The 17,075-nt window shown below is 39.3% G+C and overlaps 1 protein-coding gene across 8 annotated transcripts in view; it reads left to right on the top strand.

Moving 5' to 3' along the window:
* Nucleotides 1–296: 296 nt before the first annotated feature.
* USP33 (ubiquitin specific peptidase 33) overlaps nt 297–17,075 on the top strand; it is a 42,148-nt gene continuing 25,369 nt past the window's right edge. For 2 of the 8 annotated variants that reach the window (XM_078392999.1, XM_072997820.2), the window contains exons 1-7: nt 297–506; nt 5,762–5,876; nt 6,839–6,892; nt 9,037–9,099; nt 10,981–11,133; nt 13,411–13,513; nt 16,246–16,315. In XM_078392999.1, coding sequence (XP_078249125.1) covers nt 5,772–5,876; nt 6,839–6,892; nt 9,037–9,099; nt 10,981–11,133; nt 13,411–13,513; nt 16,246–16,315 — 548 coding nt within the window. In that variant the 5' untranslated portion in view covers nt 297–506; nt 5,762–5,771. Of the gene's footprint in view, nt 636–1,467; nt 1,496–5,755; nt 5,877–6,838; nt 6,893–9,036; nt 9,100–10,980; nt 11,134–13,410; nt 13,514–16,245; nt 16,316–17,075 lie in introns of those variants that run through there. The other 6 variants (XM_020794686.3, XM_020794685.3, XM_078392997.1 and 3 more) reach the window with 5 other exon arrangements.

Genomic DNA, 17,075 nt, shown 5'->3' with positions numbered 1-17,075 from the left:
GCGTCTTGCTCGCTATTTCCTTCCGAGGTCAAAGGAAAGTAAGCCAACCAAATCTACGGTTTCATTACACATTTCACACATCATATCGAGGTTTCCCCCTGTCCCTCTGGACTATGCTAGTTTTAGAACCGACATTTTCATTTGCAGAACGCACACTGTTCCTATCTCTATGGTCAATACCTCGTCCAACCCCTTTCTCTCCAGGCGTCGCGCGCAGACGGCAAACCGGGCGCCGCCCATCTTTGTTATGGGGAAAATGTTTCCACCGCCAAGTCTATCGAAGGGAGGGAGGGGAAAGAGAACGTCTGCCCCGCCATCTTTGTCATGGGCAACGCAAGGCTAGGTCCTGCGCGAGCGCACGCCCAAAATTGTGGCCCGGCAAAGAGGAGGAGGAGGAGGGAGGAAAGCCGCCGAAGGAAGTGGGAGGTGTCTCCTCTTCCTTGTCCTCCATCTCTCGATGCCTTCAGCTGCGCCGTAGCTTTTCGCGGATTTGCCTTAGGAGACAGGTGAGGAGGAGGAGGAAAAAACGGTGGCGCCTGTCGCTTTTCCAGCTGTGGAGCCCTTGAGGTGTAAAGAAAGCGATCTCCAAGCCTGGTCTGGGACAGTACCAGGGATGGATGAGGAAGAGCATGCAGGTGCTGTGACCATGCATGCTCGGCAATAAGCCCCCTTTAAGGCCAGCAAGATTTCCTTGGGTTAGGTGTTATTCACTGAGTTGCAGCCTTTAATCCTTCGGCAGGCTTGACTGCAGTATAGGAAGGCCGAGATGTTGTTTCCTTTGCAGTCTCGGGGGGGGGGGTGGGGGGTGGGATTTGAGATCCTTTTCCTTGGTGGAGGCGTTTAAGGAAAGCTGAGGCAAGGCTTCTACTTCCCCCTCTGCGGACGGTAGCATGTTTCCCTCCCCCCCCCCCCCAAAAGACAAACATTATAATCCTTACCACCCTACGAACAGGCAGGCAGTGGTATGGGCTGGAAAGACACGAAGGCAGCCCAGAGAGGAATGCGTCTGAGCATGTGCAGAGTGCCCTTTTGAGGGGTAGCCATTTGTTTTCGGGGAGTGGGAGCAGGGGGGCTTCCAGTTCTCTTGAAGATTTCCAAAGAGGCCTGAGGCATTCCTCTCACATTGGAGACTCAGTACAGAAGGAAGCATTTTATTATGGGTGTTGTAATTAGCTTTTGTTTTCACCACCATCATGGGTGAAAAACGTTCCGGTTTGATGCTTAATTCCTGGCACTTGAAGGTATTTTGAAGCACAAATTGATTCAAGCATAAAGAGTGACAACACTTCTTAGAGCAAAAACTCCAGTGAATAAAAATGTGTGCCTTCGTCCTGTTTTTAGAGAACTAGACAATGTTAAGATAAGAGGGGAATGGGCAAATTCTAGTCCTTAGGCGGCTTGGAGCTTTTAGTTTCATTTCATTTGGTTCTTAGCCTAATTTTAGAAGAGTAATTTGTTATTTCTCCAGCAGCAGGGACTGAAAGAGAGAAATAAGGTGGGTTTATCTTCTTTTTAGCTCTGGCTACTGGCATGTTGCTAGCTAGCATGTTGTCTATAACAGATTCTTGTGAGGGAATGTGGTCCTCGATAAAGCGAAGGTTGTTTGTCTGCCCCTGATGTAAAATACGTTGTTGAGGGATGTAAGTTACCTGCAAGAATATGTTGGTAATCGCTTAACTTTTTCCTGTCTTAAAATGCCCTGTTGCAAAAGTATATCAGGCAAATAAACTGTTGCAGAAGGTGTGTATTGGGATGAAAGGTGAAAGAGAAAAGACTTGGGTTCATGTGTTCTTCTTGCTAGCTCAGATATTTCCTTTAATAAGTATGTGTGGCAAGTCTTTCTGTGTTGCGGAGCATGGTTTGCTATAAGGGGTGGTTGAAATGACTACTGCAGCTTGCAGTAGTAGAGGGGCAGCAGTTCTACTGCAGAAAAAACCAGTCTGCAGAATGCACTGCAGAACAGCAGGCTCCCCTCCCCTGGGAGGAAATAGAGGAGCCCAGACAGTGTGGAACAGAACTGAGCTTTAAATTGGGAGCAGCAGTCCACAAAAGCCTATGGCAGATAAACCCTGTAAGGATTTTTTTTGTTTTGTTTTTGCTGTAGGAAACAAATAATGTAATGGAGACGGAAGAGGCCTAAAGGCTATCTAGTCGGACCCCCTGCTCAATGGAGGAATCAAAGATGCCCCCCATTGTTTGTGGTTTTTTTTAAACTGGCACAAATTTGTTCATACACTTGAATTGCTTTGAAGGATCGCTCCAGTTACAGAGGAAGATGTAGAACTCCATGCAGTGCAAACCAAATGAGGGAAAGGAGAGCAAGGGGGGGGAATACTAATTTAGTATTTGGGTATGTTATATTAGATAACATACCCTGTTTCCCTGAAAATAAGCCCTAGAATGCAGGTTTTGGTTCCCACTTTTTATGTCACAGACCTTTTCTCAGACTTTGATTCCACATCTAAGTCATTGGCTCTGCTTTGATTTATGCTACAATCTTGTTGTAAATGCTTCTGAGGTGATTTTAGTATTTCATAATAGAATCATGTCTCACAAATACTTCTAAACATACTGTGAGTTGGAGTCTGTTGAAGACAATGAACATATCTTCATAAAATACCCTGAAAATAATGCACAAGGCCTTATGAACCTAGCAGTTTTTAGGTCCTATCATCCTGAATCTTACTCCACCTTCTTTCTCTGGGAGGGTATACAGGAAAGAGAAATGACATTTGTCGAAATGTGAAGAACTTGTCAATCTAGCAGGTTGGATTTGTAATGTTACACATATTATGCTGTTGGTGTTTTTATAGTAATTGGGGTTCAGTTAAGTATCACTGAGTTTGTGATATTATCAAAGACAAAGACACTTTCAAAAACTATTACCAGACATCATTCAGCAACTCTAATAATATGAAGGCAACAGTTTCTGTGTCAAGGAAGGGTTTGCAGTTCACATTGAATACTTTGTTGGAGCTTTGCAGTTACAAACCTCTGAGGAAAAGGATTAACCTTGAAAAGTGTAACTTCAGTGTTTGTGCTGTGCTAACTTTGAGGTGGAATATACTTTACATACCTTGAAAATCCTACTCATAGTTTGAGCATAGGGAGTGTTGTGCTGGATCAGATCAATATCTTCTCTATTCTCTTGTCCTGTTTCTTCATTGAGCAACCAGATGCTTATGGGAAATCCATAAGCAATGCAGTGTTCTTCTGGTCACATTCCTTAGCAATAACCAGAGATATTGCTATCATGATTCTAAGCCATTGATAGTCTTATTTTCCTTGAATTTGTCTAAACCCCTTTAAAAGGTCCATCTTGTGGTAAATCATCCTCTCATGCCTGCCTTCATATATTTCCTTTTTATTATACTTTATTTATATTTATATTATATTATATATTACTTTATTTATATTAGATAACATACCCTGTTTCCCTGAAAATAAGCCCTAGTGTGATTTTTCAAGATGCTCGTAATAAAAGCCCTACCCCCAAAAAAGCCCTTGTTAAGTGAAACCCCTCTCTCCACCATTGTGAAGCAACCAGAAGATGACATGACTGTATTTGAATAAATGTAGATTCTTGTACATGGAAAAAATCCCCTGGAAATAAGCCCTAATACGTTTTTTTGGACCAAAAATTAATATAAGACCCTGTCTTATTTTGGGGGAAACACGGTAATTTATCATACCAACTATGTATAATATTTGATATTTATGTATAAACACTGAATGACTGTCACACATACTTCTGACACTACACTTTCTTATAAATCATCTTGTCGCATCCTTCCTATATGACCTATCACCTGTCAAGCTATTTTCATAAAAAAGGGAGCCAATGTAAATATCATAAAGTCTCAATTTAAATTTCATTGTATCCCTGAACATGCTAGGTGCCTTTAAGCAGTCAGCTGTAATTGGGTAGAAGAATAAACTGCTGTGTCATTATGGCAACAAGCTTGTTCTCGTGTCCTCCTTTTTCTCCTCCATTGTATCTGTGAGATTATAAGTTTTTGCTTTTTAAAAAAAAAAAGTTCAACATTTTGCCTATCTCTTAACCTGTAGCCAGCCTAAATTATGGTCTGTTGAAGCACACCATAATTTAGACCAGTGAAACATGGTTTGAAGTTGGCTTATTTGTAAATTATAATTATCCAACTTCAGTTTTAGGCTTGAATGTAGTAATAAACTGTGGCTAATGGAAAAGAAAGTGTTGCTGTCCTTAGTGCTGTGCTGGAGAAAGGGGGGCTGTGTTATCTCAAGCCCACCTTGACTCTACCCTGTAAACATTGACAATTGTGTAATGCTGTATTTGAATGCAGCTACTCTTCCACTTCTCCAGCTTTTTCTATCTGCAATATGATGGTAAAGGATATAAGTTTACATAAGAGGATGCTGCTAGAATTGCTAAGGCTAGGGACGGAAAAGTTAGTATTTTAGTCTTGACTGATTACAAATAACTGCTCCAGCACTGAAGTTCACATCTCCATATGTTGAAAAGTGACAAATATGAGTATGTCTAGCTCCCAAGGACAGGACTCTGCTTCCTCCTTCATTGTAATGGAATAGGATATAGAGCAGGGGTGGGCAATTAATTTCTATAGGGGAGCACATGAAAATCTGAACTGTGTTCGGGGGCCGAACCAATTTTACTTAAAAATAAAATGAAACTGTGATGTTTGCTTTTATTTTAAGCTTGTTAATCTTCACAAATACTAAAGAGGTTTTTTTTTGCGGTATGTTAAAGATAAACAACTGATCAACTTTAGACAAAAAGCTATAAATGGTTTTGATGTTCAACTTGTTCAGTGAGAGAAATCCAGTCTGTCTTGGGCTTGAACAAGTGCTTGAACACCGGACTGGAGTGACGACCGGCAGGCCAGACAGGAGCGGCTCGTGGGCCGTATATGGCCCTAGGGCTGCACTTTGCCCAGGTCTGATATAGAGTTATTATTGCAAGATCAAAATTAGTAAAATCCGTCCAATCTTTTACTACTAGTGGAGAATTTTCAAGCTGAATTGTTGGAGTTTTTTGCATTGCATATGAAGAATTTCTTTTCTTTTTGGTGTCTGATATCTCTGTTCAGAAATGTCACTGCATTGTTTAGAATGGGGACCAATAATGTTACATAGAGGGTAAGTTCCCTAGCCCTCCCACCCCTTTGGGTCTGCTAGCTAGAACTGATCGCAGTTGCAGTTCAGCCATGTCTAGACAGCCACAGGATGCCCTGTGAAATACAGTGGACCCTTGACTTACAGACAGCTTGACTTACAGACTTTTTGAGTTACAGACTTCTCTGGCTGCAAAATTTAGGTTTGACTTGCAGGCTGAGATTTGACTTACAGACCAGAAAAAAACCAAAATGGAACAAAAACAGCCTGTTACGGGATTAATCGGTTTTCAATGCACTGTAGGTCAATGGAGACTTGACTTACAGACTTTTTGACTTGAGAACTGCCTTCCAATATGGATTAAGTTCTCAAGTCAAGACCCCACTGTAGGGGAGGAAATAATTGTTTTCTTCAGGGGCAGGCAGTTACTGTATTTTGTAGTTCCAACACATTTTATAAATATATTCTTGTCTACAAGCAGCACATCACTAGCATTAATTGTTTTTGTTTTGTAAATATGCATTCATTGTGCAGTGTTATTGTATAACTGTATAGTTAACCTTGACTTAAGCTTTGCTACATGCTGTTGTTGATTGCACCTGTAACATGTCAGAGTGTGATCACTGTTTCCTTTCTCAAGATGTAGATAATATCTGATGGTGAAATTGACTGCTTTCAAAATGTCAGCACTAAGCAACGATTGCTCACATCTGGAATTTGTTGGTGAGATCACCAAGGAAGATTTGATAAACAAATCTCATGTGAGTTTTAACTGAGTAGGTCTCTTGATAGTGTTATGTTAGATAATTTTTATTACTTATATTTGTCTTGAATGAATTAAAGTACAACTTCCACAAAGTATTTCAGTACTAAGTGTTAAATGGATAAAGCCATTCCTTTCTATCTTAAATTTAGGATATGTTCTCTTTATGTATTTCTGTGTCTGAGAGAGTCTAAATCAGTATGGGATTTTGAAGCAGTTGCTAAAACTTTAATGCTTGGATGAAGGGAAGGTGACTTCATGTGGACTTAACATTTTCACTCTTTCAGTGGCAGGCCTTCCTAGGAGTAAATTACATTGAGCCCATTGGGCTTACTGCTTCATAGATTTGCATAGGATTCCACTGTTCGACTTAAATACAGAATAAAATACACTCTTTTCTGCAGGTATTGCATTTGTATATTAACACAGGAGAAGCTATACAGAATAGACTTTTGGTCTAGATAGGCAGGGTAGAAATCTAATAAAATAAATAAAAATAAAATACCTTGTACCACTAGGATGAAAGATATTGGCCTGAACCCGATCACTTATTTATGCTGGCCTAACTCCACTGGTGAAACCTTTAGCAGCAAGTTAAGAAGCCTATAGAAGTATTTTCTGATTCACATCAATTCACAGAATTGGTATGTGATAGAAAGTGCTTACACTGACATGATTTGCATCAATTCACCATATAAGGTTACACCAATGGAATTAGACTGGTGAGTGTAACTAACTAGATTCTAGCTGTTACTAATGGATTTTGTAGGAAGAGAGCTCGTATTTATGTTTTCTTCAAAATTAAAGGAACCATATAAAATAATCTATTTCCTGAACTGATGAGCTACCACATAATGAGTCTTTCCAAAATAAAAATAAGAGGAATTTTTAAAAAGCACTTTACTTCCCCCCCCCCCCCACTATTTGTATTAACTCATCACATGATTCTCTGTTTAATAGGGCACTTGCCAGGACTGTAAAGTGAAAGGACCAAACCTTTGGGCATGCTTAGAAGTAAGTTGAATTGACATGTGGATATGTTATGATGTGTGTATGATTTATATAATACAAGGGAAATTTTTAAAATTAAAACTCAGTTTGAGGAATCAGCACCAGGTGCTATGGGTGCTTGGCGCAATTACCACCCCGGTAGGAACTCACTTTGTACTGGATTGCCTATGATTATTCTGGGGTGTATTGCTGCATATTTTAGTTGTCTCTTAAGAAAGTTTATATTGTATCCAGATCTGAATCCATATTTAAGTAATGCTTTGAACCCCAAAGTACTGCATTGAAATTCTTGCTTTAACAGCAACAGTATGTTAGAGTTCAGTTGCATCATGGACTTGCAATTTACTACTATAGCCAACAGTGTTGGTTGATTGAAATACTTTACTGTGAAGGGATCTGTGTACTCTTGCCTGCCTTTTTGAGAAACATTTTAAAAAGGAATTCCAGCATCTCTTTCTTTCAAAAATGATTTTGGGCAAGCTTTTGAATGTTATGTACGTCAAGCTTTTTTGCTTTGCTTTGAAATAATGTCTTCTCACAAAGGAGGTCAAAGAAATGGAACAAAAGGAGGAGAAATAACAGGTACTAGACAAAGCATGGGTGTATTTGGATAAAGCTACACCCAGCAGGACAACATCAGTTTGGCAAGGTTCCCTTTTCTTTCTTTCCCCCCATTAAATGCCAGAAGATTGGTTCAGAGGTGTTGCCCCAACCCTTCAGGGCACATTTTTGAGGCACATAAAAAACTGCAGTGGAAGGGGGAAATCACATTCCTTCTTTTCATCCACCAGCAAGGGCCAGCATTGGACCCTGCCCTGAAAGTCCACTTTATACTTTTATTCTAGACTGTATTTCAATATGAAGTGCTTCATACTCTATGTAAGCTGCATAACTCATTGCCTTGAGGACATTAAACATTGCAGTGAGTGCTTCATAAGAGCTACCACTCCAAATGTTGGCACTTCTGTGTCACTACTTTTGTTCAGAAAGAGATTACAGTATAATCTACCTTTTGGATGCTTATTTTTGCTAGTTTATTTTAAAGTATTAAATGTTTCTTAAGGCTTGCTGTATCATGCTGTTATAGTAATGTTCGTTTTTTATTTGAGCTGCTTATAATGGCACTAAATGATTTGTTAATTATTAACAAATACTGTAGTTCATGCTTTTCTCTTGAAACTACAAATGGTACACTGTTTTGCACTTACACTTTAAAGTTTTTTGCTCTTCATTATAATAAAGTCTTTACAATCTTCATGTTGCTCAGATAGTTGCAGTAAAGGTTTATATAAATGCACATGTAATAAAGCATAAAGTGTAACTGTAAGCTATGGTTGATAGATGATAGATTGAGTAGTATGCTACAAAGAATAAAATAAACTGCTGGTTGATCACAAAAGAAACTATTATTGGGGATTTAAGTGACTTGCTGTCCTTTGAAAGGAAGGCCATGTGCGAACATCTAATTTTTTTAAAATGTTGGAGATTTGCAGTAATCACCCATGCATACTTGAGGTCAGCGGCACTGGAAAGTGTATCATTGCAAACTGGATTATATTTCTTGCAGCTTTTACCATGAATAATTACTTATGCAAGTCTCAGTAAGAGATGCTTAGCTGTGAAGTAAAATGAGCCCAAAAGTGTGCATTACAAAACAGTTATCTTTGTGGATGTCACTGCACTGTCTTGGTCCAGTTAGCCTTGTTAGGTTCCTTTGAGAAACAGCAACCTATTTCTCAGTGGAGGCATTTGACACTCTTTTACCACTCTTAAATTGAGTAGAAACTTTTAAAGTGACGCTGAATACTTGTAAACAGGATCTACCACCAGTGATATTTAATTTAAATGAATTGAAAGCTTCTCATTCCCCTATCCCGCTCTGTTTCTAAGGCTCCCTCGGGCTCCTTTTTGCTCTGGGAAAACCTTTGGGAGCCTCGAGACAGTGGGAAGTCTTTAATAGTCAAAAGCTGCCATTGGATCACCGCCAGCAAGTCAGGACAGCCTGCGGTGATGTAGGGTGATTTTTTTGTGCCATGCATTTTTTGTCAGCAGGATTTTGCACATGGTTGTGTGTATGGAGCCTGCTATGGATTGAGTTACCACCGTATATTACATCTTGTTAATAATTATTCTGCTTCATTTGACAGAATAAATGTTCGTATGTTGGTTGTGGAGAATCTCATGTAGATCACAGCACTATCCATTCTCAGGTACTGTATGTGCACAGATTCTCAACTTTTGGGAGGTTAAGCTATTTTTGCCCTTCAGGTCTTCCTGTTCTTCTGAGACTGTTTCTGACCACTTCTCTTCAATGCTACTTTACTAATATGGGTTATAAAAATGTTCAGATTAGAATCTAAAATTGCTTGATTTCAGTCATATAAGAACAATGCTGGCCGTTCAGCATGCAGAGTCTATAGTGGCAAAATCTTATGATCTAATCTGTCTTTCATCATTAACTGTGCTGGAGCTGCTGCAGTAACAATATGGAACAGCACGATGAAACCACTGATAGTCAAACTACAATTATTGGTCTCAACTACAGTAGATGCATTGATTTTTGTTAGTTTTGACTTCATTAATTGTCTGAAATGTGGTAGTAAGTCACACATAGAATAGGCCCATCATATCAGTAGAACTTATGGAAGAGTTGACTTACTAAATCTTCATTGATCCAGTGATCCTAATCAAGTTGTGACTTACTATGGATTTTAGCCAATAAGTTGTTCTATTTCTGAGTAGCCCAGTAATGTTACAATAGAATAAATAGTGTCCAGGCTGAAGATTATATTTGCAAAGATTATTTGGGAAAGGTTTGGGCTTGATGACCTGAAAATGTTGAAACGGGGACTGGTGAGGCAGCACTTCATTGCAAAGTGCCATTGAAAGAGTAAGAACCAGCACAACCACATTCTTTTGCACAGTTGATTTTCAGACCTGAAGTAGACTCCTTGCAAAGTGAGAGGCATAAACAACTGTGGTCTGGACTTGAAATGTGCTCTCCCTTGCAGTACATTGTAATAACCCACAATTAGAATATTAACTTCTATGCAGAGTGGGGTTAAAGGTTACTATGAACTGCCAAATCAAGTGGAGGTCCAGTTTGTGGTCTTCGTTTCAGTCTCTTTCTTCCTATTTCCCTATGTGCCTTTCTGAGAAACAAGAGTCCCTTGAACTCAATATTAACACATTTACAAGATTATGCAGGGTACCACGTCTTTTCTCCACCACACAATGTTGCCCTCCAAAACATATGAGCTGACATTATACAAATAGAACATTGTGTTGCTTTATTACATTTTATACCAGCTAGTAGCCATGGTTTTCGACATAACACATAAAATTGTTATTAAAACAATAAAATACAATACAATATAATAAAGCACAGTGTGACAACCTGAAGTTCTTAAGAAGCCCAAATGAAAGCCAAAAGCAGGGGAAATGGCATTGCAGAGGGTAGCTCCATGTCACTGCTACTTAATTCATTTGCAGAGTGTCGACCTTGTGAAGCTACTGTTGCCTGCAGCACTTGCTGAAACAGGCAAGTGTATGGGTCAGAAATGGAGCTTCCCAATTTACTCTGAATTTCATAGTTAACTGTTTAGCAAGGCTACATCTCAGCAGGTCTTGTTTTTTCTTTGTCTATTCCATTGTCCCTGTCTATCAGTGGACAGTTATGATTTGGGCTTGATGCAGTTGCCAGAGTCCTCTGGATCTAGTATGTTAATGCTTTCTACCAGTCTTGTTTTCAGATAGATGTGGATTTAGCCATTTCTTCTCCCTGCTTCCTTTTCTGACTCATGCTCTGCTAAAGTTTCATGTAAAGCATAGAGGATAAAAGTGTCATTATTACCTGCATAGCTTTATCTAAAACAGAAATGGTAGCACTGTATCAGTTACCTGCATACTTGTGGTGAGACATACTTGTGGTGAGATATACTACTTTGCAGGTTGTAATATGGTATGGAGTATTTGAATAGTGCTGGTTGGCATCAGCAAAATGCATTTTAAAACTCATTTTAAACCCATTCATGTAAACAAAAGATTTGGGGTATTTTGCTATCCACACGCTCCCTGGTTTTGTCTTTTAGGAAACAAAGCACTGTCTGACTGTTAATCTTACCACTTTACGTGTCTGGTGTTATGCATGTAGCAAAGAAGTGTTCCTGGATAGAAAACTGAGATCTCATTCCTCATTGCAAAATGTAAGACTGTCTCATCAAGCTCCAGTACAGACCATACAGGTAAGTAAGCAGACTATCCATTTGGGATTTTACATGATAAGAACTTTGTAAATACATTATTGCTCAAGTCGAGAGAGTGTTTCCAATGTTTTCCTGCTCCCTTCCATTTCCAGTGCCCATTTCGTACCCCCCACAATTCCCCGGAGTCCCCAACGGTTAGGATTAACTTTTGGGGAGGGAATGATAGGTATTGCAGATGTTGTGGGGAAAAAGAAGAAAAAGAAGAAAGAGAGAAAAAAGGAAAAGGAAGATAGGCTAGGTAATGGCTGTAGGGAAGGCTTGCCTGTTTAGCCATGTTTTAAAGCTAATCTTGAGGGCCCTCAGCGAGGGAGCCAGGCGGATCTCTACAGGTAGGTTGTTTCATAGGTGAGGGGCCACTGTCGAGAAGGCCCAATTTCTAGTTTTTCCCACCGGGCCTCTTTTGGCATTAGGTCCCTCAGCCACCTGGCCTGACTGGAGCTGTAGAACTGGGTGGAAGAAGGTGCTCTTCCAGGGCCTAAACTGTTAAGGGCTTTGTATGTAATAGTTAGCACCTTGAAATCGATGCGGAAGTGGATAGGTAGCCAGTGTAAGGCGGCCAAGTTGGGGGGAAGTATGGTGAAATCTTTTCACCCATTAATAGCCTGGCTGCCGTGTTCTGGACCATCTGGAGCTTCCTCATCAAAGGAAGCCCCATATAGACAGTGTTACATTAGTCTATTCTTGAGACTACGAGCGTATGAACCAGCGTGGTAAGCCCCCCCTCGCTTCTAAATAGGGACGCAGTTAGGCGACCCGCTGAAGATGTAAATGCGCAGACCGAACCACGGACACTACCTGGGTCTCCATGGTAAGCGCCGGGTCAAGATGAACCCCCAGATGAATTTACTCCAGTGGAATAGGATTTGGATTCCTAAAAACTGAGTCAAACATTTAAATAAGCAAAAATGCTGACTATAAAGAGAAGAAAAATGGTACCATATATTTAAGATATTATGTAAATATTTGCAAACCTATTGTTATTTCATCCTTTGCAATGAGAATAATTACATAGTGTTTTTGTAAGGAAATCCAATCTAGGTTTTTGTTTGTTCACTTTAGCTTCTAGCTGTTGTTGATGAGAGCATATTTGGCCCCCTCATCATTGCCTGTTTTTCTCATTGACCAAGATGGTGCTGTATTAATGGATCTGATCTTTTCAAAAAAATCATTTTACACATTCCCTATGCAAAAATGTTTTGACTATGATCCTATTGGACATGATTAGAGAATGAAGCCCTGACAGTCTGATAACATGGCATCACCTGTTTGTGCAAAGACTGCCATTGCACAATTGGAAATAAAGTGGTGCCTCGCATAATGAGTGCCCTGTTTAACGATGAATCCGCATAGCGATGCAGATTTTGCGATCGCAAAAGCAATCGCATTGCGATGTTTCCTATGGGGGAAAATCGCTTCGCGGTTTTCCCCCATAGGCCCCATTTCCCCCCAGCTGGTTGGCGCCGGCTTCGGAGGGACCATGGGGGAAACCCTCCCCCGCGGTCCCTCCGAAGCCAGCGCCACCCAGCTGGGGGAAAAGGCTTGGGAGCGACCGCGGGGGAGGGTTTCCCCCGCGGTCCGTCCAAAGCCACCGCCACCCAGCTGGGGGAAAAGGCGGCAAAAATGGCGGCTGGATGGGGTATTCTTCACTTACCGGTGAGTTTTTCCCCAATAGGAACGCATTAAATGGAGTTTAATGCGTTCCTATGGGTCCCCCCCCCCGCATAGCGAATAATCCGGATAGCGACATTAATCCTGGAACGGATTAACGTCGCTATGCGGGCACCACTGTAATCATTAATGCAATTTATGCTTGTACAGTGTCTTGGATGTCATTTTGCACATGCAGCAAAAATGTCCTACTGCTCACACTGTAGTCTGTTGCATGAGGAGTTTGATTCTATGGAGTCTTGGCCTGTATTGAAAAACCAGGAGCCATCTTGTGAGGGAAGTGAGAGACGTATTATAGAGCTACTGTATGATATAAACCTGCATATGTAATACATTGTTAATCCTCACTCACAGCTTACAGTTTACTTTCCTAATTGCACCAGAAAGCACAATATACATTGTGAAGCACTACACTGTGGCTGAGCAATCTTCTAGTAGAAAGTCACTAGACAGTTGGCTTTGCTTTTAATGTAAATATTTGAACTAAATATAAATCTTTGGGATGATTTAAAATAAATAACAATGAAAAGTGGTAGTGGCTACAACAGTGCTGCTTATGTTTTGTTTTTTAAAAAATCTTTCCTAAAGGATATTAGGTTACCCAGTATTCCAACGCTGAAAATTCCTCTAATGGCAACATTTGATGACCTAGATATACAAGTGAATGAAGAAGATGAATTCAAGGCAAGAGGTAAACATAACTTGATAACTGACTTGCTAATTAGATAATTGACATGAATAGTATTAATCAATAAGCATGCACTGTTGCAATTCCATCAGTTTGTTGCTTGAAAGCAAATTACCCATGGAAGTTTGGTTCTAAAATTAACCTGCTGATGAAAGGTCTGCAACTTACAGAAGGACCATTTTTCAAAAGCACATTAGCTTTTGAACCGCAGTATGTTCTGCTTGTTTACAAACAAAAGGCTTTGAACTGCTGCAAACTTACTTAAAATAGAACTGTGTGAAGTGTTTAAAGGATTATTCTGGTGCCCATTTTTCTTCTGTCTGTGGTTATTTGATTCCAGCTATATTGTTTGGACCCAAAGCAATGCTTCCTATGCCTTGCACCTTGGATTGGTTTTTGTTTTGACATTTTCAGATGGAAAACCCCCAGCTATTCTCTCCTTTTTCTTTGTACACAAATAGCATAGATATTGCTAGTGAACATTAGAGCCAGTTACAAAAAATGTAGTATTAATAAAAGTTGTTAATTTTTGTTAATATGATATGCTCGTACAGTGTGTGCTGTCGCTGTTGTGTAATAAATAGAGTGATAGACTAGGATTCAGAGGAGACCTGGGTTCTGATCTCTTCTTGGATGTGGAAACTCACTGAGGGTTGACACTGGTAAAACCACTCCTTAAATATCTCACCCATCTTGAAAATCCTGTCAGAGTTTGTGTAAATTGGAAGCAGTTTAATGGCATGTAACAAAAACGGCAGTATGAAGTGTCCCTTTGACTCACAGTGATGGTGTTCTTGAACACTGGCAATCTTTGTTTATTCTTTCAATGCATCACATACCCTTTGGGCAGTAATAGTCCTGATACTTTGCAAGCCACTGTCATGATTAAATTTATCCAGGCCTTATTCTTACATTCTGTAGGTTGTGGCAAATTAAAATAAAAATATGTTTTAAAATGCTTATCTGGAACTTGTTTTTGCAAGCATGGCTCTTCTCTAAGGCTACATGTTGGGTATACTGGTGAATTGAATGGCTATTGTTGTTCCTTCGGTTGTTGTGTTTATCTCCCATCTTTCTTGACGTGCCAGTGGCTAATCAGTACATTTATTTTCTTAGTAAATGGGCAATGAGGACATTTTTACCAACTGTGCTGTGTTTTTCATTCTCTTGTTATTTTTCTTTTAGTTAAACATGGCTCCACATTGTATTTATGTATTATACCCTGTATGTGTTTGTCTCTAAAATAGCCAAATATGGATATTGAACTTGCTTTGATACTTACACATGTGAGCACTTCATCAGAATAAAAAGAGTATATTTGCAATTAACTACTTGCCCAGGGCTGGTAAGAATGATCAAACATCCAAGTGACAAGCAGACTAACTAATCTTTTGCACCTCTGCTTATGACTTCAATATATTTTTCAGGAACAGCATTTTAGTTTAATTTTTAAATAAAGTAAATAGGCTTGACCAAGAACTGCACATGCTGACCAATATCTTTTGAAGTGGAAGGACCCAGCAAAACATGGCTTATTGTTAATCACATATTGGTTAAATATCCATGTTTTTAAGGAGCCTCATGGTATCCGTTAAACTGCATTACTGCAGTGAAGACTCTGCCCACAACCTGAGTTCAATCCTGCGCTCAGGTAGCTGGCTCATGGTTGACTCAACCTTCCATCCTTCTGGGGTCAGTAAGTGTAGTACCTAGATCACCAGGGGAAGGAGGGAGGTAATGTGTAGCTTGCAAAATTAAATTGTAAACTGCCCAGGAATAGCTTTAAGCACGATGAGGTGGTATGTAAGCAGCATGTTTTGCTATCCACATTTTTAGACTTCCTCCCTCCCCCCGCCAAGAATTGTGTCGCATGCTCTGCATCATATTGACTCAGTTTTATTCATTGGTGAAGATGTTCCTTTCAGTGTGATGTTCATGTTTTTAAAATAAGTGGCAGGCTAGTCTTGGGGTTTTTTAAGGTTCTAGAATCTAGTTGACCTTGGTTGTCAACAAAACATTCTCTGCATTACCTTGAAAATCTTTAGATAGGACACTATAGGATAGATTTACTATGAGACCTTGGGTATCATCTAAGGAATATTGTAACTTCTGTGTCACATGTGATCCCTACTTTACTGTTATGAAGCCGTAAAGCATTGTCTAATTTTTATGTGACATTGGTTATATTTTTGTTTGTTTCTCAAACAGCTGCTTCATTAATGTAGCTTTGTTTGTTTTTACATATGTGGCAATCAAAGAGAAGTTGTGCTTTTAAACAGTGATACGTTTTAGGCCTACAATAGGACATTGATGCACTGGGGAAGCCAGGTGGAGGGTTGAATTTCACGTATAAATTGGAATTAAATATCTGGTGCCCTGGATACAGGTTTAAGAGTGACAGCAAATTTTTTCACAAGGCAGTCACATTATGTTCTGAACAGCTTTATGGATATAAAATACCAACTAGTATTCTGTTGTAAATTTATACTGGCAGAAGTGTAACTGCACAAATCATAACAGCAAATTGTTGCTAATTAGTGAGTTGCCACTCACATTCTTTGCTGTTAATTAGGACTAATTTACCACTGCACTTTACAGAGTTGCACTTACACCACTGTAAATCTCCAATACCATCCAGGCCATTGTTTCTGAGTATTTGGCAAAGTATTTCTTTCCCCTATGTATTACACTTTTTTACATTTTTCTAGTGCTGAATAGATTTTCCTTTTCCGCAGGTCTTACAGGCTTGAAAAATATTGGAAACACGTGTTACATGAATGCAGCTTTACAAGCTCTTTCAAACTGGTAAGCAAAAAAGTTTATGTATAGGACATTGTGCCTTTCAGTCGTCAGAATCTCCATATCATCAAGAAGCCTCTGGTTAGTGGTGAAGATCAATATTTCTTCAATAATGTTATAGCAGTAGCTCTTATGTTCTGAGCTGCTTGTCATTCTTGCATGAACATTGTCATAAAATGGATTGCATGTTCTTTGAAACTTTCAAGAGTTGTATCTGTGTGCATGTTGAATATACTTTCCTGAATCTCCTAAATTCAGAAGTCAAATGATACAGTATGATTTTTACACTAATTGCAACTTAGTGTAGCATTAGTGTAGCATAGTAAGTCACAGTTTGAGTTGGCCGATTTAAATCAATGGAATTTACAGAGGAGTTGATTCACTAAATCCCCGTGGATCTATTTTAGTACAATTTAGTATGCTAATCAACAGAATTTTGTGAACAAAGTGATTTTTTATGTTCTTCCAATATTAATTATTTTTGAGTATTTTAATAGGTTGCCTTGGATTCTTCTAAAGGACAAAATGAAATGCTTTCAAAAAATAAATAATTAAATCCTTATATTCCAGATCTCTAAAGAACTGAAGTATATTCAAACTTGAGATAAAACATATGCCCAATGACAGATTCAAAAGTAAAGGTTTAAGGGAAGGTTTTAATGTTTTTAGAGAAAACATTATCACAAGCTCATTATTTTTGTATAGTGTTAATTGATCTGTTATTAAGTAGAAAAGATGATACTATTGCTATCCAATATGTGAAATT

The sequence above is a fragment of the Pogona vitticeps genome, chromosome 4 (assembly GCF_051106095.1).
Source record: "Pogona vitticeps strain Pit_001003342236 chromosome 4, PviZW2.1, whole genome shotgun sequence".
In the NCBI taxonomy this organism is placed as follows: Eukaryota; Metazoa; Chordata; class Lepidosauria; order Squamata; family Agamidae; genus Pogona; species Pogona vitticeps.
Note: the sequence above shows the minus strand (reverse complement) of the source record. Positions and strands in the feature narration are given on the sequence as shown.